Source organism: Mobula hypostoma, chromosome 9 (genome assembly GCF_963921235.1).
Source record: "Mobula hypostoma chromosome 9, sMobHyp1.1, whole genome shotgun sequence".
NCBI classification, from domain to species: Eukaryota; Metazoa; Chordata; class Chondrichthyes; order Myliobatiformes; family Myliobatidae; genus Mobula; species Mobula hypostoma.
Genome location: NC_086105.1, coordinates 131341468 through 131364757, shown reverse-complemented (window position 1 = coordinate 131364757; position 23290 = coordinate 131341468). Strand labels below are relative to the sequence as shown.

General features: G+C 39.8%; 1 protein-coding gene across 2 annotated transcripts in view; it reads left to right on the top strand.

The window, feature by feature from the left end:
• Positions 1-15967, top strand: part of glyr1 (glyoxylate reductase 1 homolog (Arabidopsis)) — a 62209-nt gene extending 46242 nt beyond the window's left edge. For both annotated transcript variants that reach the window (XM_063059181.1, XM_063059180.1), the window contains 7 exons: positions 588-687; positions 4138-4248; positions 4800-4901; positions 9005-9167; positions 9903-10082; positions 12427-12551; positions 13058-15967. In XM_063059181.1, the coding sequence (XP_062915251.1) occupies positions 588-687; positions 4138-4248; positions 4800-4901; positions 9005-9167; positions 9903-10082; positions 12427-12551; positions 13058-13132 (856 nt within the window). In that variant the 3' untranslated portion in view covers positions 13133-15967. The remainder of the gene's footprint in view (positions 1-587; positions 688-4137; positions 4249-4799; positions 4902-9004; positions 9168-9902; positions 10083-12426; positions 12552-13057) is intronic.
• The last annotated feature ends 7323 nt before the right edge of the window (positions 15968-23290 follow it).

Here is a 23290-nt window from a genome sequence, read left to right as displayed (position 1 = left end):
ATCCATTGGTTTATCAGTCTCATCTGTATCTCCTTAAGATAGATCAGCTGTGACCATCAACCCTTCATATGCTTTTATAACTGGTGCAACCATTTGTTGTAAATATTTGCTGTCACTGCTGTATTAAATATATCCTTTTGTCTTTCAATCCCTCCTCGCTCATTACAACTTCATTCATGTTTGATTTTGAATTTTTCCTCCTCAAAATCATCCACTTGAAATGTTAACTCCATTTCCCTCTCTAGAGATGCTGCTTGAATTGCTGAATATTTCCAAAATTTGGATTCTATTTGACAAGTTGCAATCTCTCTGTTAATTGCTTTTGTAGTGTATTTCCAGCAGATTTGTTGTATCCTGAATTTATTTAATAAGAGAATAGATTGGTAAGTATAAAAGCATCAAGGTATATGGGAAGAGAGCCAGAGTATGATGTTGAGATGATTGGTAAATCATCTGTTGAATGTTGAAAGGGTTTCTATTTTCTGATGTTTCCACATACAAGCATTGGATTTTAAGAACAAGGATCTATATAACCTAGATGGATTTTAAATTTGAGGAGTAAGTGATTTTCTTTATGCATTTTTCAGGATAGGTTTTCTTGGTCTAGGCTTGATGGGAAGTGGAATTGTTGCAAATCTCTTAAAGATGGGGCACATGGTTACTGTATGGAATCGCACAGGAGAAAAGGTATGGCTTTTTGAAAATTATGTTTTGCTTCACTTGATTAGTTATTGCGATGTCAACTTGCTCCTTTAAATAGCACTCCTACATCTAAAATTTAGAATGTTATGGCTCTGTCTCCAGAGACCATGATTTATAATTCAGCCAGACACTCAAAAGATGCTGTTTTTTGAGTCTCAAGTACATAGTTTCAGGGGAAAAAAAATCTTAATGCAGAAACAACAGAGAAGATCTCTGACCTTTTTTGTTGAACAAATATCTTGAAAACAGTATATGATTGTTTGTGAGAACTTGCAGTGTGTAAACCTGTGAAATTAGTACAGGCCATCTCTGTTACTACTTAAAGATGCTCCTACATATAAACAAGTTCCACAATATTGATTTCAAAAGCCATATCTCTTCCCACTCCCTTGCTACACTCAACCTCGTTCATTAGTCTTCCATACTTCTGGTACCCTTCGTTATAGTAGTGCAGAGGTATAGTTACCATCTCAAGTGATTTCATTTTGTTGTGCATTTTCCAAAGGAAGTCTGTAAAAACAACCCATGGCTTTTAGGACTATCCTTTTTTGAAATTCTATTTTACTCTCTGATCTATTCTTTTTCATTTCAAGTTTCTCAGTTATAATGTATTTTGGGATATCCTAAATTATGTGCACATCCTTCACTGAAATGAAAACTGCAGGATCATTGAGCTGTGATACTATTGTTGTATGTGCAGAAGTACTGTCCAACTTCCGTGAGGATCTCTGCTGGGATCCCATGAGGACCAGTGGCTTTGGTGCTTTTCAGGCTCCCGATGGCATCTTTGAGTTCTTTTATACTGGGAGGTTACCCCATGTCATCTCTCACATGTCTCTGGAGGATTTGGTTCGTAACCTCTGGTTCAGTGCTGTTACGGTTAATAAGTTCTTAAAAGTGCTCTCTCTGGTGATTGTTGATATCCCTCTGATCTTTAAGCAAGTTCTTCCTGTACTTTGAGTGCAGAGTGTTTCCTCCACAGTAACTTGGAGCATATTCTGCGTTGGTGGCGCTGAAGAACCCTCTTGTGTTACTAGAATCTGCCAGCCTTTGGATTTCCAGGGCTTTCTCAGTCAACCAAGAATTCTTTATCTCCTTCACTCTGCACTGGACATTTGCCTTGGCTCTGGAGTTATCTTCTCTTTCGGCTTTGCTGCTGATGTCATTCTGCCAGGCACAAAAGGCTGCCTTTTTCTTGAGATGAGTTGTTCTATCTCCAGATCGTTATCATCAAACTAATCCTGATGTTTTCTGGAGTTGTACCCAAGGATGTTTTTGCAGATATTAGTATGTTCCTGAATGTCTCGGAAAAGTACCAACTGCCCTTGGAGCTCAGGGATGCTCTAATAGTGACCATATTCAAGAAGGGAGAAAAAGTAGATTGTGGTAACAGAAGCAACTCACTCCTGTCAACAACAAAGTGCTTGCACATATCCTTATCAACTGACTCCTTCCGCTATCTGAAGAAGTACTCCCTGAATCACAGTGTGATTTCTGCCCACCTAGACATACTGCAGACATGATCTTCACAGCATGCCAATTGGAGGATAAATGTCTTGAACAAAGGCAACCCTTGTTCTTGGCTAGGGAACGGTCTACTAACCCACAGCACGGGTTCACCACCAGCAGACCCCCATAGGCAAGCTCTTACCTGCACTGGTAATCACGGGTCGAAATTACTCGGTCCGTCGCCTCCACTCTCGTGGTGGTCTTAAACTCCACCAGTGGTTTCTCGGGTAGTTTCCGCAGTTCTCTCGTGTCATGTCTCCTCTGCCGTTATCAGACCGAATGATCAACTTTTTATAATCCATCCAAAATTCCAGCATCCGTTAGCTTAACTGCTCCGAGCTGTTACCAGGGTGACTTCCCAGCTCGTGTCTCAGCTCACGCCGTACTCTCTCTCTCTTTTAATTGCCTCCTTGCTCATTAGACTGCTGAACTTTCTAGCAGTTTCGCACCTGCGTGACACTCCCCTGACAAATACTTAAGAATATTGATGCTAATGCATGATGGCACTGAATCAGAACCCTTCACTGTCAAGACAGGAGTCAGACAGGGCTGCATCATTGCACCCAGCCTACTTGTCATCTTCATTGCTGCCTTCCTTCACCTCATTGGCCAACATGGTACTGGGAATTCCAATCATGGATAGAACAGACAGCATGTTTTTCAACCTAAACTGGTTCAAAGCCAAGAACAAGGTCAGCATTACCTCTATCATGAAGCTTCAGTATACGGATGACAACTCCATCGCAGCACACACATGGAAGAAGGCCTCCATTGCATCCTGAATGCCTTTGCCAAGGTCTAGTTTTGAATATAAAAAAGACATAGGTCCTCTGTCAGCTAACATCTAACCGGCCATTTATCCAGGCCTCAACAAAAGTTGACGATATTGCCCTTGAAAATGTAGACCACTTTCCTTACCTTGGGAGCATTCTGTTCTCAAAAGTAGACGTTAACTTGGAGATCAGCCATGGCCTGACTCATGCTGGTGGAGCCTATGCAAGATTAAGGAAAAGAGTCTTTGAAGACCACAACCTGCAGGTCTATCTCGCATCACCCCAAACAGATCCTTTACTCACAATTGAAGGAAGATCAGCGAGACCCTGTTGGGCAAAGGAAATGCTTCAAAGGTATCAAAATCAGCCTGAAGAAATTCAACATTACCAAAACTTCTGGTCTATAGTACATTTGTCCTTCCTATAGTACATTTGTCCTTCCTATATTACTGTATGGAACTGAATCATGGACCGCCTTCAGTAGACACCTGAAAATCCTGGAACAATACTGCCAAAGAACCTTATGAAAGATTTAGAGGATCAGCTGGAAGAAAGGACGCACTATTACCAGTGTACTGGAGCACCACATGAATAGCACTTCCACCATGATAAAGCAACACCATTTCCGATGGATAGGTCATATCATCAAAATCAACCTTACATCTAAAAACTCAGAAGCGTTGCACTCAGTAGATACACCTGGAGGAAATCCTGTTCAAGAGAGAGCTGCACTATGTGAGTTCTCCGCTGTACCGCAGAAAACAAGCGGTCGTTACAAAAGGAGAGACTGAACAACCAAAAGACCTAACCACTAACCACAGCCACCACCTACTCTTGTCCACACTGCACCAGAATATGTGGGGCCCAGATCTACAACTACCTGATAATCCAGCAATCGACAATCCCTTAGGAAAACATCATACTCAACACAAGTGATTGCCCTGCTACTACTAAGGTATTATTGCTAATGTAGCAAGTTCATTTGATCTAGAAGCTGGCTACAACCAACGCTGAAGCTGAAATTTGATCAGGCCATGTCATTTGACAATTCTGTCAGAATATAATGTGTCAAGGAGCTGTTTATAAAATGTGTGTGAGTTATTTGCTCTGCAAAATGGAACATTTATGAAATTCCTCTTCCATTTTGTGACAGTGCGATCCTTTTCTCCAAGAAGGGGCACGTTTAGGACGGACACCCGCAGAGGTGGTTTCAACTTGTGATATCACACTTTCTTGCATTTCTGATCCAAAAGCAGCTAAAGATGTAAGTAAACTGAATGTTTCTTAACCGATGGACCAAATGACAAATAATGGTTATGATATTTGAAATCTTGAAGATTATTTTAAGCACTGCTTAGTTTACAGAGAGGAAGCACAAGATTTTAATGGGTTTATGAGTGTTTTCTCCCTGCTTTGTGGATGAACTTAGAATTGGGGACCACAGTTTCAGAGTAAGTGGACACCAGTTTAAGATAGAGTTGAGGAAGAATTTTTTCTCTTCAGGGATTATGAATCTTTGTAATTTTCTCCCCAGAGTTGTGTAAGCAGAGTCATTATCAATCTCAGCCTTGAATATATTCATATTTTATCTGTGTAGAAGTTGAAAGCTAGATGAAACAAGTGGGGAAGTGTAGCAAAGGTCAAATTCAGATCAGTCCTAATTATCTTGAATGGCGGACTTATCTGGACAAGCTGATGACTATTCCTAGTTCTTGTCTTTGTGAATGTTAATTAAATTTTAATACAGGGTCTTTAATTTATCGTAATTGAAAGAAGCTGGTATCTGATCACTTTGAGTGTTACTTGTGCTTTCAGTTGGTTCTGGGTCCGAGTGGGGTACTGCAAGGGATTCGACCAGGCAAGTGTTATGTTGATATGTCTACAATGGATCCTGAGACATCCACAGAGATCTCACAGGTGATTAGATAAACTTGAATTATTTAAACTATTTTTGATGTCAGTATGAAATGTATATAACAAAATATTATGTAGATGGGCTTGATCTTTTTGACTCTGCTAATGTAAATATAGTTATTCTACAAACTGTGCAATTGTTCTTTAACCTTGATACAGATTTTGGCATGTTAACTGGCACATACTATTATTTTTGTGTGATCAGCAGATATGAATTTTGCATGGAATATAAAAGCCACAAGGGAAAGTAATAGGCAAGATGAAATTAAAGTATGAAACACAGCTGGGTAAAAGTGCTTAAAGAAAAATAATTAACAAAATAGGCATTGATTGTTTATAAACTAGGGGGTTACTAATAGAAAATAAAGAATTGGTCTTTAAATTAAACTGGTATTTTTGGTCAATCTTCATTCAACAAAATAAGTAACATCCAAGAAAATAGTTGAAGGTCAAGTATTGAAAGGGAGCGAGGAACTCTTGGTGGTGGGGGGGGGGGGTGTGTGGAATAGAATCACCAGGGATCTGAGATTTAGGGAAGTTCCCACTACCTTGAATAAAGAAATTATTTCTACTATTTCCAAAAACGGAGGAAATCAAAGCAAGAATATATAGGGCAGATGGAGTAACAACTGTCACAGGAAAAATGTTTGAGAAGTTTTCAATAGTGTTGTATCAGAGAACTAATAATTATAATGTGATTTTGTGAAAGAAAGTCACTATTGTCTTGAGGAAAGGTTGACTGAGCTTAGCTTGTATCCCATTATCCGTTGGAGTTCTTTTAAAAAAGTATTATGGCCTAGTAATTAAGGAGAATTATTCGATTGTCTATTAGATATCCAGAAGGCATTTGAAAAGGTGTTGTGTCAAAGATTATGAGCTTTTAATTTCTGTAATAATGTGGGACAAACGATTGGCTGCCTGACAAGAAATTGAGGGCAAGCAAAATTGAGTCTTTTTCTGTGAATGGAAAAATTTAATGAGTGGGCGTTAGGCCCTCAGCTGTATACATTTTGTACATATGACTTGGGATTAAAGCACCAGAGGCATGATTATCAAGTATTGGAGCCCTACAGTATAGAAACAGGCCTTTCAGCCTACTTACTCGTGTTGAACAGTTATTCTGCCTGGTCCCATTTGATCTGCACCTTGACCATAGCCCAACATACCTCTCCCATCCATGTACCCTATCCACACTTAAATGTTCTAGTCAATCCTGCATCCACCACTTCCGCTGACAGCTTGCCTCACACTTGCACTACCCTCTGAGTGAAGAAATTCCCCATCAGGCTTCCCTTAAATATTTCACCTTTAACTCTTAGCCAAAAACCTCTGGTTCTAATCTCACCCAACCTCAGTGGAAAAAGCCTGCTTGCCTTTACCATATCTGTACCGCTCATAATGTTGTATATCTGATTCAAATCTTTCCTCGTTCTCCTGTACTCCGGAGAATAAAGTCTTAGCCTATTTAAACTTTTCCTTTAACTCTGGTCCTCAAGTCCCATTAACATCCTTGTAAATTTTCTGTGTAGTTTACTAAATTTGCTGATGATACATAGACAAAAAAGTATGAAGTAGGCTGCAATTGGAGCAAATGAGGGGAAAAATATGAAATCGTGGGAATTATTTTTTTTAAACTATATCTAAACAGAGGTACAGAGATTGTGCAGTTTGTGCATGAATCTCAGAGATACCATAACTAATTAGGAAATCTCAGGCTCTTGGAAATCTTTAAATTAAGAGGTAATCCTTGGTGTCCATATGACATAGGAGAGCTAAATGAGGCCATTTGGCCCATCAAATCAACTCCACATTCCATTATGACTGATTTACTATCCCTCACAACCCCATTCTCCTGCCTTCTCCCTATAACTCTAACTAATTACGAACCTCTCAACTTCCGCTATAAATATTCTCAATGACTTGACCTCTACAGATGAATTCCACAGATTCATAACCCTCTGGCTAAAGAAATTCCTTCTCATCTCTGTTCTAAAGGGACGTCCTTGTGTTCTGAAGCTGTACCCTCTGATCCAAGAATTCAAAGGAAACATCTTCTTTATATCCACTCTATCTAGACCTTTTAATATTTGATAGGTTTCAATGAGATCCTCCTCCCCACCCCCCCACCAACACCACCCTCCCAATTATTCCAAACTCCAGTGAGTACGAGCCTAGAGCCATCAAATGCTCCATACGTTAGCCCTTTAATTCCTGCGGCATTCTCCAGTATGTCATCTGGACCCTTTCCAATGCCAAATTTTTCTTAGCTAAGTGGCCCAAATGCTTTCAATCCTCCAAGTGCAGTCTGACCAATGCCTTATAAAGCCTCTGCCTGACCTACAGCTGGTGTCCTGACATTTATCCTCACTAAACAAGCTAAAATAGACTCTCTGGTTCTTGTTTGTTTTAGTTTGCTCTATGGGAATTGGCTGCTGGATTTCCAACAATACAATAATGACTGGTGCTTATGAAATAATTCATCAGTTATATGAATATTAAAATACTGGGCTTACTCACCTCAATTTTTCAGTTATATAGGGCATGGTGAGATCATATCTGAAGGGTTTCATACTGTATTGGTCTCTTTATTTAAGGATGAGTGTAGCTATTTTGGAAGTAAGTCAGAATTTACTCTACAGGATCTTGGGTTGGATAATTTGCTTCGAGGAACGATTGAATTGGTTTGGGTTGTATCATTGGAATTTTGAAGAGTAAGATGTGACTAGATTAAAATATAAAATCTTGAGTGGTTTTGATAGCATGGAAGGAATGTGTCCTCTTGTTATAAAATTTAGAATGATTAAAATCATTGTTTTAAAACTAATTTCATCCACTTAACATAATTTTTTGAGGTTTCAGACTTTGGAAATCTCATCCTCTTAAGAAGGGTAGAAGCAGAGTCTTAAGCTCGATAAATTTTTGATAAGGGGATAAGAACACACATAGGGTAGTCAGGAACTTGGAGTTGAGGTGACAATCAGGTCAGCTGTGATCTTATTTAATGGCACACCAACCTTGAAGGCTAAGTGGCCAACTCCTTTTCCAAATCCAGCTTCAGAAATTAGTATCTTGTTTTTGGCCAGCTGGATGTGTGGCTGTATTCAGTAAGGTGCAAAGCTTGCCAAAATCTACGTTGTGGGTTGGTTGAGTCAAATGTCAGACCCTGAGAACCAGTAAAAGTTAATCTCATTCAATAATGTAGTTAATAGAGCTTTGATTCAGTGGTCCTGAGCCTTTCCTAACATGCTGCTTCCTTATAGAACACCAATATTTTCCTTAATTTTTGTTTCGGTCTCTTTCGAGAACTTATAGCTTGTTCACTTTAATGCATTGGTTCCACTTTACTTTCCTTCTTCAGCATTGTTTACCTGTGAATTTCTTTCTAGATTTTCATGGAAGATTTGTGTTTTAATTTTGTTTGGTTATTTCCTGTTATTTTGCTCTATTCTATTATCAAGTAACAGAAGCAAAGTATTTATGTGAAAAGTGAAGAAGGTTGACTTAAGCAGTTTATTTGGCAAGAGCATTGTTAGGTGTGATCCTATGCAGTTTCAATTGAACGTTTGAGAGTTAATCTTGGTATGTGCTGTATTAATTAAGTTGAAGGAGCAAAACATGAAACAACAGGGTTTTGTCTGCATGTTTAGAGAGGTTCAGCTTAGTAGTGATTGTGATTAAATCATTCTCCATAATATTTCCTGGAAAGTTAATGGGGAAATTTTGACATGGCTGATGCATTTCAAATCAAACAGCACTTTAATTGAAGAGGAGAATATGCATGAATGTTTTATCATAATTTTTAAATATTCAGTTGATGAGGTGGGGGTGTTATTACGAGGAATTAAAATTACAAAAGTGAATGTTAAGACGTGCAGTTTAAAATTGTTTATTGGACATTGCTTTAAGTGGGCAGCTTCTGCTTGCTGTCCAAATTTTCAGAGTAGATAACTGATCCCTTGATAGGCACTTTAGTTAGTGTTGTGCACCAGTTCTTTGATTCCAGTGCTGTGTCTGGTGCTTCGTTAGATCTAAAGTTTGGTAGGTCTTTAGGCTGCAAGATGGCACAGTGGCCAGGACTGATCTGTGTAATGGTTACTCTTACATAGGTGATCACTTCCAGAGGGGGGCGCTTTCTTGAAGCACCAGTCTCAGGGAATCGGCAGCTATCGGAAAATGGAATGCTGGTGATCCTTGCAGCTGGAGATAAGGCTTTGTTTGATGATTGTAGCAGCTGTTTTCAGGCCATGGGGAAGAAGTCTTTCTATTTGGGTAGGTCCCTGCTTATAGAATCCTCCAATAATTTCTCCTTGAAAATATATTTGAAATGCTTATCAGGGATGTTTGTTTTTGCCAGGTAGAAAAGCAAACTTTGTGGTAAATTCAGTTACGCAGTCTATAAAATATGCTTGATAGGAAGTCATATGACATTCCATCGGATTTGTTAATTTGTTTTGCAACGGGATATTAGTTGGGAGTCTCTAAATCTATATTTAAAGCATTTATGAGCCTGGTCTTCAGATTTTATATTTTGCCATCCCCATCTGTTTATATTGTGCATGGTGCTGTATCAAATAATATAACTGGTTATGAAAAGCCACTGTCCATGACATTTACTCCAAAAGAAATATTTTACTTGCAAAACAAAAATAGTGTGCAATGCTACATGTTTGGTCATCACAACTTTGATAATATTTCACCATGCACAAGATGATAACCGTTGGCATTTGGCATTTAAAATATATAAGCATGTAGGTTATGGAGGGGTGTGGGGTGAAGGAGAGAAAAAACAAGGAAAAGAATAAGACAATTCCAATGGAAATACTTGTGTTTTGAAAAGGCATCTCTCGTCTTGCTGTTGCCCAAATTACATATTAATTTCCATAATGTTATGGTTAATAGTGACAATCTCACTAAGTTGCATATATTTTATTATGAGAGTGCTACTTCCAGAAGTATATGGAACACGTAAATGACCAACGTCAATGTCTTATTTTTCTTTTTCAGGAGAGGTGGGCAATGCTTCGAAGATGATGCTGATTGTAAATATGATCCTGGGGAGCTTCATGGCTTCTATAGCTGAAGGATTTACATTGGCTAAAATAGCAAGCCAGTCGCAAGAAGTGTTGCTTTATATCCTGAGTCAGGGACCTTTAGCGTGTGCTTTTTTGGACCAGAAGTGCCAAAGTAATAACTTATGGAATTTTTAGGGGTATTGGTTAAGGGAACGGGGCTTTTTTATTTGAATTATCATTAAAGTTACGCTAACCTGATGAATTTAATTCCCCCAATGCAAATACGTTCTTGTAAGCAAATGTGAGAATTTGACCAAAGGCAAAATTAATTTGCCTTTAATCTCATACACAAGCCAATAGAGGTTGAAATGTTGGGGAAATATTGTAGGAGTGTGTATAATATTTGCATGAATGTATTTGTATCATAGATAATAGGTATTATTCATTAGTATTTCAAAGGTACAATTTAATGTCAGAGAAATGTATACAATATACATCCTGAAATGCTTTTTCTTTACACCCATCCACGAAGACAGAGGAGTGCCCCAAGAATGAATGACAAAAATGTTAGAACCCCAAAGTCCCCCCCCCAGCTCCCCTCCCTCCTGCACGTAAGCGGCAGTGAGTAACAATCTCCCTCGCCCCCACCAGCAAAAATAAAGCGCACCTGCTACCAGCACTCAAGTGTGAGCAAAGCTATAGCAAAGACACAGACCTGCAGTTACCCCAAAGACTACCTTGTTCACCAGATAATTCGACATGCTGCAGGCTCTCTCTCTCCAGATAAGGGAGAAAGAGGTAACTCCATTTTCCAATGAGCGGGGAGACATAACAAACAACTCACTGGTTTATGATGTTAAAGGTCCGTTACGTCACTTTTTTCGAGCTCTGTGCCTAAAGATCGCAAAGATCCCGGATCCCCAGGCACACAGCAGATGTTGCGACTCCCCCAACGACACATGGGTTTCCTGTGGCGACACCGACCCTTGATCTGCCCGTCTTCAGTTCCTCGAGATTCCAGGCTTCTGAATCTGAGCCGAAATCTTAGACCAAGCCTTTGGCATGCTGAATAACGGCCGATTGTGGTACCCCAAGAGTGGGTCCCATTCCTGCAAACAACCGTAGTCAGCGTGTAACTCCAGGTCAGGGTCTTCAAAAGAACCCTGAAAGGGAAAAATAGAGATATTAAAGATGGAAGTAGAACTGTTTTGGAAGATGCAAGCAAAGGAATGGCGGTTGGGCATCATAATTACTTAGCTCTGCATCCTTTTTGTTTCGTTTCTACCCATTTTACACAATTATTTCAAACTTTTTCTGCATGCTTCTAGTTATTGCAGCAAGCATGGTGATCTCCATGGTTGTTATGTAGATGAGAACTCCAGGTGCTTTATGCAGTATTGTAACAAGTTTTGAAGAGTTGTTGGGCTAAGGAGCTAAACCATAATAACATTGATGAGATTTTCCTGCTTAGATTAGTATTGTAATTTGCAATTGTGTGCATTGTTTAAGCAGTGGAAAAGATAATTCAGCACACTAATGACAGTTAAGATTTGGTCATTGTTATGCCTGCAGCAGTAAAATAGAATGATTCCTCAATTAGAACTAATTCAGAGTTTTTGCCAAACTCCCACTTACTTTTTGGGATACATGTTTTTTGCTGTCTAAGCTGTCTTTTGTAAAGGACATCATGCCATTCTGTAACAAAATGCTCATGATGCATTGCACTCCGACTTTACAATTCACAAAATTTGGCTCATGAAACATTTTCCAGCAGCACATCCCTTTAGTATGTTGACAAATGGCTGTTACTGATTATAGAACATAGAAATCTACAGCACATTACAGGCCCTTCAGCCCACAATGTTGTGCCGACCGTGTAACCTACTCTAGAAGCTGTTTTAGAATTACCCTACCGCATAGCCCTCTATTTTTCTAAGCTCCATGTATCCTATTGTATCCACCTCTACCACTGTTACCAGCAGTGATTATGGCAACTTATTTTTCAATATTTAACATCTATACTGGAACCATAGGTGAGAATGATTAATCTGTGAGACTGCTGAACAGTTAACTCTTGTGTAAACTTGATAACAGTTTTAAAGTTTTGAAACAAAATTCACTAGATTTGTATGAAACAACTGGTTTAATAATTACTTCAACCACTAACTGACCTTGGGCTTGAAGGTGAATTTGTACTTGATTTTGATTTTGAAAGTTACCATTCGTGTCTGTAGATTAGAACTGGAATATACTGTGTATTGGATTTCAATGTCATAAGGAAATGCAGTAGATGCTAGAAATTTTTTACGAGCACGTCAACAGTTAAATCAGCATCTTACACTTAACTGTTCTGTGAATTTACAGGTTTATAGTCCAAAGGTATAATTTTCCTTAAATTTTAGTGCGATCATTGGCCTTTTAACACCATTGCAACCATGTTCTATGACTATTACACATAACAATAATTGACTTCCAAAACAATTTATTGTACCAACTAGTGATTCTTTCATTATCAGGTATTTTACAGGGAAACTTCAAGCCTGACTTCTTGTTGAAACATGTACAAAAGGACCTCAGGTTAGCTATTGCTATGGGTGATTCTGTCAATCATTCAACACCAATGGCTGCTGCGGCCAATGAAGTAAGTTCTAGACATGTTATGCCCTGATATTTGTTTGTGAATCAAATCGGTTAATGTGGTTTCTGCCTGGTGATGACTTCTAAAATTATTTCTACCATTCAGACTATCTCCAAGCATCTAAAAATGTTAGTGATCTGAAGAGGCAATATTATTAGTAGTATTAATAGCCTGAACTGAATTGATCATAAATAGTTTATTAATTGAGCAGTGTTTCTCTGTGCCAACATAAGCAGTTGCCATGATGCTTTTACCTGTTAAAAGCAAGCTTGAATTTTATGTTCTCCTTGTCTGAATGGAATTTAAGAATGAATTTGTTTTTGTCCTATTTTGTGGCTGATTAATACAATATTTGAAACTAGTGCAGTTACTTTCCTTAGGATTCCTCATGGCCCCTTCGCATTATTACTGAATGATAGTTTAAAAAACTTGTTTGAGAGAATTTTGGGGATATTGCTCTTTCCAGTTGTAACATTAATTTCAATCTTTTATTTGTTTTTTTCTTCTAGGTGTTTAAAAAAGCAAAGGCCTTGGACCAATCTGAAAATGATATGTCTGCAGTGTACCTGGCCTGCAACCAGTGACCGTTACAATCTTTTAATTGTTTCTTTTAAAATTTTGGGGCCATTTAACTTGATTTTCATGTTTCTCATTATCAGTAAATGCTTTATTTTTCCATACTGGCCATTGTAAATATGTCCCTGTGGTGATTTGAGGATCAAATTGCCTGTACCCAGCCAAATCTTGTTAATGCACTGACATGGCACTTCTTGAGACTAACGTGAGTGTGTGCCAACCATCTGCTGCTGTTCTTTGTTGTAATTTTGTTAAGATGGTATACGGAGTTTACTTATGGAATAATGGGTTGTTAACGAAGGTCTATGCTGATGTTAATCCTTTACATTTTTTTTATTGGTTTGGTTAAATTCCTCCTGATATAAATGTTGATACAAATTCCAAGCTGGTCCTGCACGTTATCATCAACATTATTGACTATCATGTAACAAGGGACAGATGTGCAAAACTCATGAAGGAATATCAGGACACTGAAAAGGAAAGTGGAATACTTAAGCTACTTAAGACCTGTATGGTGGGGATACGTCATGGATGATGTACTCTGATAATCCCAGCAATACAAGAGTCTGTTGTGTATAATAGAAAATGGCTGTCTAGTACAGAATGAAACCTTTTATTAGTGTCTTGCTTAAAGTTTCCCGTGTGATTTGTAAAAGATGAGCTCAAATAGGAAGAAAAATGAAACACTGCACAGCTTTTAAACCAGACTGTTAAATCCAATTGTGACCAACAATTGTTTTGCATGCAATGATGTTGTTTTGTTTGGTGCTTTTCAAATAAAAATGTTCCTGATATTTCTGAATAAGTTTTCCAAAGGAGAAAATATATCTTGCTGCCTTGCAATTGGCCATCCCTTTGTACAGTGCTCAATAGTGATTTTAATGATAATGTGGTCAGTTTGACCTCAGTTTATTTTCCTCAGTCTCAAATCTGTAGGAACCCAGCAAGAAAGTTTAGACTATTTAAATGGCAGTGTGTGCAGAAAAGGTTTTTTGTTTAGCATTTTTAATATCTATTTTCCACGCGTGGTCCTACTCAAACTAAAATTATTTTTTTTAATCTTGTATTTATTTACCTTTGGTTTGAAATCGATCTTTCCCTTGTCCAAAGACTGATATAAAAATTTATGCAAACATGTCAGTGTTTTTGGTTGATTAACTGTGGGTCTTTGAGCTGACGTAGATGCTACTTGGGAATGCAAATTGAGCGTGACACCAGCTACTTTTAAATGCTTTTGTGTTACCATGGTTTTTCTGTTGCATGAAGTAGGTATGGAATGTAATATTGGTCACTTTACTGAAAGGCATGTGACCACTTTTGGCTGCACCAAAGCATGATGGTCAAATGTTCCACATGACCATGTTAATATATTGAACCTAAAGGAAAGTCAGACTCCATGAAACTGCTTTTAACATTTGTATGTTAAGCAGCTAGATAATTGAGCCCTAGATTTCTGATTGAAAAGGGATACAAAAATTGAAAAAGAAATATGACATTGATATTGCATGCATATCTTTGATTGTTAGCACCCCACAAAAGTGATAGCTGTATTGCAATGGTTTAGAGTCTGCCCAGGAAACAACTTCGAGGAACGCCTCTTGCCATCAAAGAATACTTTTTGCTTTTATGCGAACTCTGTCTTGCATGCTCAGAAGTATAAGTCTACAAGTCTACTCTCTCAAATAGTGAGAATGGAACCTTTTTGTTAGCTTTGTTGTGGTGCTTTTCACAAAAATAATGTCTGCAATCCAAGGTTCCAACTTCTGTCAGTTACCAAGCTTGGAAGTCCTTAAGAGAAATGTTATACACAGAAGCAGGCTATGTGGGAAAATTATGTTTACTTCAAGTGTTGATTGGGACTTTTCTGGAAGTTATTGTCAGATCAGCTTGAAATATAAATGGAAAAAAATCTTTTAACTTGTTGAGACCATGTGAGGTTAATAAGCAACTTCTATTTTTAAATTAAATGAAATTGGGTAATGGCATAATTCATCGTTTGGAAGGTTGTACCGGCTTTTGCTCAAACAAACATGGCAACATGTCAAGCGTCGTGAGATTATTGTACATCACGAGTGCATTAAAGATTGTGAATAGAACCACGCTGAATTCTAATGGCGCTCTGAAGTAATTTCTCTATTTGATATTTCAAAAATATAAGAACGAGATTTCAAGTCACATTAAAATACAAACTAACAATCATTAATGGCCTTTTGCATCATATTTCTGTATTATAATTTAACATTTGGAAAGAATTTATTTAATTGTGATGTGATTAATGATTCCTGAATAGTTTTCTTGCACGACCATTGTGCTTCCACTTTGCATCAAAGGTTGTTTTCTTGAGTTATTAAAGGATACCTTGCAATGCTGAGTGATCTGTGTCTGCGATAGAGAGCGGTGCATATCTAGTGCTATAGTTTCACAAAAATAACCTTTACTATAGTTTTAAAACTACCTGGAAGCGCACTCCATGACTGAATGACATTGTTTATGTTCACTTACTAATGTTCATTTAAGATCTATTCGATAGGATTTACAATGAGATTATTTGCACAAACCTGGAGAGTTTAATCTTCAGAAAAACACCATTAATTTGTTTGTTATCACTGGCTAGCCTTCTGCAAAGATTTTGAATAAGTAGCTACAGATAAAAATATGAATTCTGCAATGAACATGTGTACACAAACTGTGATATTTTTGTGAATTTATTGTACCTTTCTCTGCTCTTTGTAGCCTGAACTTAAACTGCATCAAATCTATACTATCCAAGCATTGCATTTTTATACCGCTTATGGTATTTCATTTTAAGATCAATATTGAGAAATTGGCTATTTTTATGGATCCATAACTATTTTGTTATGTACACAATTGTATAAAGTTTGTCAAATTAGTGTTTGAAAGTGTAGTGGATATTTTTTTTTAAATAAGTTTCAGTCTAGCTTGGTCAATAAAAGCGGTTATTCAGGAAACTGATTTGTAATTGTATTTTATTTTGATGTACGATATATTTTCTTTTAAAAACAAAGTTCATTTTATGTCATTTAATCTTTCAGTAACAAAATTGTTTAATAGTAATGATATTGATTTTGTTCTAATAGGTTGTTCTGTTGTAGATGCAGTCTTTCGCTTCCGCTTCAGTTGTAATTAGGGCAATCAACAATGGCGCACATCAGGGGTGTGTGCTTAGCCCACTGCTCTACTCTCTGTATACATATGACTGTGTAGCTATGGATAGCTCAAATACCATCTATAAATTTGCTGATGATACAACCATTGTTGGTAGAATCTCAGATGGAGACAAGGGAGTGTATAGGAGTGAGATATGCCAACTAGTGGAATGGTGCTGCAGCAACAACCTGACACTCAACGTCAGTAAGACAAAAGAGCTGATTGTGGACTTCAGGAAGGGTAAGACGAAGGAACACATACCAATCCTCATAGAGGGATCAGAAGTGGAGAGAGTGAGCAGTTTCATGTCCCTGGGTGTCAAGATCTCTGAGGATCTAACCTGGTCCCAACATATCAATGTAGTTATAAAGAAGGCAAGACAGCAGCTATACTTAATTTGAAGTTTGAAGAGATTTGGCTTGTCAACAAATACATTTAAAAACTTGTATAGATGTACCATGGAGAGCATTCTGACAGGCTGCATCATTGTCTAGTATGGGGGGGTGGGGGGGGGGGTTGGTACTGTACTGCATCGGTCCAAAAGAACTGCAGAGGGTTGTAAATCTAGGTAGCTCCATCTTGGGTACTAGCCTACAAAGTACCTAGGACACCTTCACGAAGCGGCGTCTCAGAAAAGCAGCATCCATTAAGGACCTCCAGCACGCAGGGCATGCCGTTTTCTCACTGTTACCATCAGGTAGAAGGTACAGAAGCCTGAAGGCACACACTCAGTGATTCAGGAACAGCTTCTTCCCCTCTGCCATCTGATTCCTAAATGGACATTGAACAGTACCTCACAGCAACATGCTGGAGGAACTCAGCACGTTGGGCAGCATCTGTGGAAACGAACAGTCAACGTTTCGGGCCGAGACCTTTCGTCAGGACTGAAAAGGGAGGGGGCAGGGGCCCTATAGAGAAGGTGGGGGGAGGGTGGGAAGGAGAAGCTGGTAGGTTCCAGGTGAAAAACCAGTAAGGGGAAAGATCAAGGGGATGCAGGGAGGGGATAGGCAGGAAAGGTGAAGAAGGAATAGGGTAAAGCACAATGGGTAGTAGAAGGAGATGGAGCCATGAGGGAGGTGATGGGCAGCTGGAGGAAGGGGGGCAGAGTGAAACTTGGGTCGGGGGGGAGTGGAGGGAATTACCAGAAGTTGGAGAATTCAATGTTCATGCCAAGGGGCTGGAGACTACCCAGATGATGCTCCTCCAACTGGAGTTTGGCCTCATGTCAGTAGAGGAGGCCATGTATGGACATATCCAAATGGGAATGTGAAGCAGAGTTGAAGTGGGTGGCAACCATAGAACATTACAGCACAGAAACAGGCCTTTTGGCCCTTCTTGGCTGTGCCAAACCATTTTTCTGCCTAGCCCCACTGATCTGCACCTGGACCATATCCCTCCATACACCTCTCATCCATGTACCTGTCCAAGTTTTTCTTAAATGTTAAAAGTGAGCCTGCATTAACCACTTCATCTGGCAGCTCATTCCACTCTCTGTGTGAAGAAGCCCCCCCCCCCCATGTTCCCTTTAAACTTTTCCCCTCTTCACCCTTAATCCATGTCCTCTGGTTTTTTTTCTCCCCTAGCCTCAGTGGGAAAAAACCTGCTTGCATTCACTCTATCTTTACCCATCATAATTTTATATACCTCTATCAAATCTCCCCTCATTCTTCTATGCTCCAGGGAATAAGGTCCTAATCTATTCAACATTTCTCTGTAACTGAGTTTCTCAAGTCCCGGCATCGTCCTTGTAAACCTTCTCTGCACTCCTTCAACCTTATTAGTATCCTTCCTGTAATTTGGTGACCAAAACTGCACACAATACTCCGAATTCGGTCTCACCAATGCCTTATACAACCTCACCATAACATTCCAACTCTTATACTCAAAACTTTGATATATAAAGGCCAATGTACCAAAAGCTCTCTTTACGACCCTATCTACCTGTGACGCCACTTTTAGGGAATTTTGTATCTGTATTCCCAGATCCCTCTGTTTTACTGCACTCCTCAGTGCCCTACCAATTACCTTGTATGTTCTATCTTGGTTTGTCCTTCCAAAGTTCATCTGCGTCGGGTCTCACCGATGTAGAGGAGGCCGCACCGGGAGTTAACTGTTGTGGCGGACGGAGCGGAGGCGCTCGACTTCCCAGTGTGGTCCCCTCTACATCGGTGAAACCCGGCACAGATTGGGGGACCGCTTCATCGAGCACCTCCACTCCATCCGCCACAACAGACAGGATCGCCCGGTAGCCACCCACTTCAACTCTGCTTCACACTACCATTCCGATTTGACCATACATGGCCTCCTCTACTGCCATGATGAGGCCAAGCTCAGGTTGGAGGAGCAACACTTCATATACCGTCTGAGTAGTCTCCAGCCCCTTGGCATGAAGATTGAATTCTCCAACTTCGTGTATTTCCCTCCCCCTCCCAGTTTCACTCTGCCCCCTCCTCCAGCTGTCTATCACCTCCCTCATGGTTCTGCCTCCTACTACCCATTGTGCTTTCCCCTATTCCTTCTTCACCTTTCCTGCCTATCACCTCCCTGCTTCCTCTCCCCCACCCCTTTATCTTTCCTCTTACTGGTTTTTCACCTGGCCCCTACCCGCCTTCTTCCCACCCTCCCTCCACCTTCTTTATAGGGCCTCTGCCCCTTCCCTCTTCAATCCTGACGAAGGGTTCCGGCCCGAAACGTTGACTGTTCATTTCCACGGATGCTGAGTTCCTTCAGTTTGTTGTGCATGTTGCTTTGACCCCAGCATCTGCAGAGTATTTTGTGTTTACCACAGTACCTCACTTTTTTTTAATATACAGTATTTCTGTTTTTTTGCACTTTTAAAAAATTTATTCAATATACATATACTGTAATTAATTTACTTGTTTATTATTATTTTGTTTATTTTTTTCTTTTGGATTATGTATTGCATTGAACTGCTGCTACTAGGTTAACAAATTTCATGTCACATGCTGGTGATGATAAACCTGATCGATTATCTGTCATTCAACGTGTATGCATATAGTACTGAACTTAGATTAGATTAGATTGTGAGGACACTCAGTCCTCTTTTATTGTCATTTAGTAATGCATGCATTAAGAAATGATAGAATGTTCCTCCAGTGTGATATCACAGAAACACAAGACAGACCAAGACTGAAAAACTGACAAAAAACACATAATTATAACATATAGTTACAACAGTGCAAGCAATACTGTAATTTGATAGAAGAACAGACCATGGGCACAGTGAAAAGTTTCAAAGTCTCTCAAAAGTCCCAGCGTCTCACGCAGACAGTAGAAGGAAGAAAACTCTCCCTGCCTTGAGCTTCCAGCACCGCAAACTTGCCGATGCAGCATCTTGGAAGCACCCGACCACAGTCCGACTCTCAATCTGTCCGAAAACTTCGAGCCTCCAACACTGAGCACCGAGCGCTTCGACCCCAGCCCTGGCTACCAGTAACAAGCAAAGCCGAGGATTTGGGGCCTTCCCTCTGGAGGTTCTTGATCGCGCAGTAGCAGCGGCAGCAAACCGGGCATTTCAGAATTCTGTTTCTCCAGATGTTCCTCTGTGCTTCTCACGTCCATCTCCATCAAATCAGGATTGTGCACGACCCCTATTTAACAAATACAATATAATTTTACCGGAGAGGCCGCGCGTGCTGCGTCGCATCGTGTCACTATCTTCTCCTCCCTCTTCCCTCATGGTTCACTTAGATGTGTTGCCTTATGTTTAAAGAATTCAGAAAAGTTTGATTTATTTATCACCATTGTGAATGACTGCAGACCTATTTGAAGAACACAGTTGTAGAGCTAACTCTGGCATGGATAGTGGAGATATTAACTTTAAACATAAATGCCTAATAAACAGGGTTAATGATCAGCAAGGATCCTGAGACTATCAAGTAGAGATGAGAAGCACCATCGGATTTGAAAATAAATTTGGACGCAACATGTGTGTGCGAGGGAGGGGAACTAAATGGGAAATACAATATCTAGAGCACTACTGCAGTATAAAGTAGAAAGTAGTTCTCCACTCATTAGTGGTTTTATCAACAGTTTCAGGACCCACCATTCTTTTGTTGATGGAGACACGGAAAACAGCTTGAATGTAATTTAATGAAAGAACAGAACAAAACAATTAGAATATGGCCATTCGGTCCTTTGTAGGGCAGTCAAGAGGAGAAACTGAAGCTGAATCCTTATCAACTCTTATATGATTCCTAGTTGTCCTGTGAATATTTGGCATGTTAATGTTGGAAGCAGAGGGGGTTTATTTTAGGGACTGACTTACGAATCTGGAGCATAGAGAAAAGCAGCAGATGAAAGATTACATTTAAGCTCAAGTAAGATCAAACATTTGGCTTGTTCCAGACTATTTATATCTAATTATGTGATAATGCCAAGTATTTTTTTCATGCACAAGGACACTAAATCAAATATTATATCTTGCTGGCACCAAAATCTAAAAAAAAACTTGTTTCCAGAAATTGCTTTTGGAATGATTTACCACTCAGTTGAACGTACAGTACAGTTCTCTGATAAGTACTTTGGGTACAAATGCTGTCTTGTGCAATGGAACCAGGTGTCATGGATTTGTAAAGGGTGTGGGGGGAAAAAAATCACATCTGAATAGATCACAATGTATTTTCTTACATATGCTTTTATTCTGTTGCCTTCTATAGTTGTGTGTATACTGTAATAATCAAACATCTACTGGGATTGTTGAAAAATTTAATTTGATGGACGTGAGTTAATTTTTCTAGAGAATTTTCTTTTAGATAATGTTAAAGGCACAAAGATTACCAGAAACTTGAAGGCAGTGTTAAGGAATCTTTGAAGAGTAATTGTGGGAATCCCTAGTCCACTACTACTCCCCGTGGAAGTCTTTCCCCCCACCGAACAAAGCGAAAATAGCAGACTGAACTTAAAAACGCAAACATGAGGAATTCTGCAGATGCTGGAAATTCAAGCAACACACATCAAAGTTGCTGGTGAACGCAGCAGACCAGGCAGCATCTCTAGGAAGAGGTACAGTCTTGGCCCGAAACGTCAACTGTACCTCTTCCTAGAGATGCTGCCTGGCCTGCTGCATTCACCAGCAACTTTGATGTGTGTTGATAGCAGACTGAGTGCGCCACCTCAAGACCATTACGCAAAACATCCCAAGCTGTGTTTATGGCTGTTACAGCGGCCTCAGCCACTTACAGCCTACAGAACTAAAGTCAAAGCATTTAAACTGTTTATTCAATTTCTAACATGTGTTTGGTACTAGAAAACTACACTATCCTCGTTATTTCAGGGGACACGTTCCTTGCAGTTGACGCATTGTATGGAAAACACATAATGTGAATAATTATTTAAATGGAGAAAATAGGGATGCGTTCTGGAAGGCTTCCTAAATATGCTTTATCTGTAAGTTATTCACATTTTCATACCAGTATGACACAAAAGCAGTACCACAAGGCAACATTCGTATTATATTTCATCAGTTTAACGTAATATTCAACGTAATAAATGATAGAAAGTTAACCTACGAGGGTGAACAGTACTCATCAACAGTGGCAGGTGTGTTGGCTCTGGGAGGTGAATGCTTGTGTAGTGGTGTCGGGCAGCTTTACATGGATGAGGTGGATGGTTGTGTGTCGTCAGGATCATCAAGGACAGCAAGGGGTGAAGGAAGACTCACAGAACTGCCGGCAGCAGGAGATGACACCAGTTTGAAGAAAGTGGTGAGGGTTGTTTGCTTGGCAGCATTTTGTTTTTCAGCATAAATTTGCTTGTAGGGAAGAAGGAATGAGTGCAGGGAACGACCAAAATGCAGACTCCGTTCTAAACTTGGGTCCATGTCCATCGCCATTTGTGCCAAGTGTTCTGCAGCCTTAAAAAATTCTGCCAGTTGCTTCACCATAAAATCCTTCACCTGCAACTCGTCACTTTCTTCTTCATCGTTATCACCTTCAGTCTGAGTTAAATGCAGAAGGTCATCCACACTTATTTCTTCATCATGAGAATCCAGGCGTTCTACCACGTCAGCAGTCTCAAGATCTGAGAATCCTTCCCCACCAATTTCTGATCGTGGACTCACCAGGCCAAAATAGCATCCCAGAGCTGTGTTACCTTCACCTGACGCGGCCCTGTTTATAATTTCCAACTTTTTTTTCAAGTGTGAAAGCGATTCTCTGCCGCTCGGCTGATGGTCCAGGACTTGACACGGGATGCTTAGGAGGCATAGTTAAATATTTCAAGCACAAAATCAGTGCACCGTAGGTAACAACAACAAAAGTTTAAGAGCGCGAGATTGCACACCCACACGCTGTCAAAACCAATGCGAGACTGTGAGGCATGCAAACGTGACTTGTATTGGCGGGAAAGTGGTGCTTCTGGTCCCAACAGCCTTGCATAACTGAGTTTTGGACGCATTGTGAGAAGTTGGTAGAAATAGGTTTGACGCATAACTGTGAATCCGCATTGTCTGAAGACGCATATAACGAAGATAGGGTTATAGCCTGGCCACACAGGGGACTGTACAGTATTGGCTCCCTTCCTATTTATGCTGTATACCTCGGACCTTAGATACAACACTGTTATGTCATCTGCAGAAATTCTGTGATGACTCGATAATAGTTGGGTGTATAAAGGGAGGATGGGAGGATGAATACAGGGCCCTGGTGGAGGACTTTGTCAAATGGTGCAAGCTGAATCATCTGCAGCTCAGCATCAGTAAGACAAAGAAGATGGTGATGGACTTTAGGAAGACTAAGCCTGCACTGCTCCCTCTTATTATTGATGGTGAGTTTGTGGATGTGCTGAGAACCTACAAGTATCCGGGGGTGCACCTGGATGACAGACTTGAGTGGAGCACCAACACAGAGGCTGTGTACAAGAAGGGCCGGAGACTCCTCTACTTTTGGAGTACGCAGGCCTCTCCTGCACATGCTCTACTAGTCTGTTGTCGCTGTACAATCTTCTATGCGGTGGTGTGCTGGGGCAATGGTATCAAC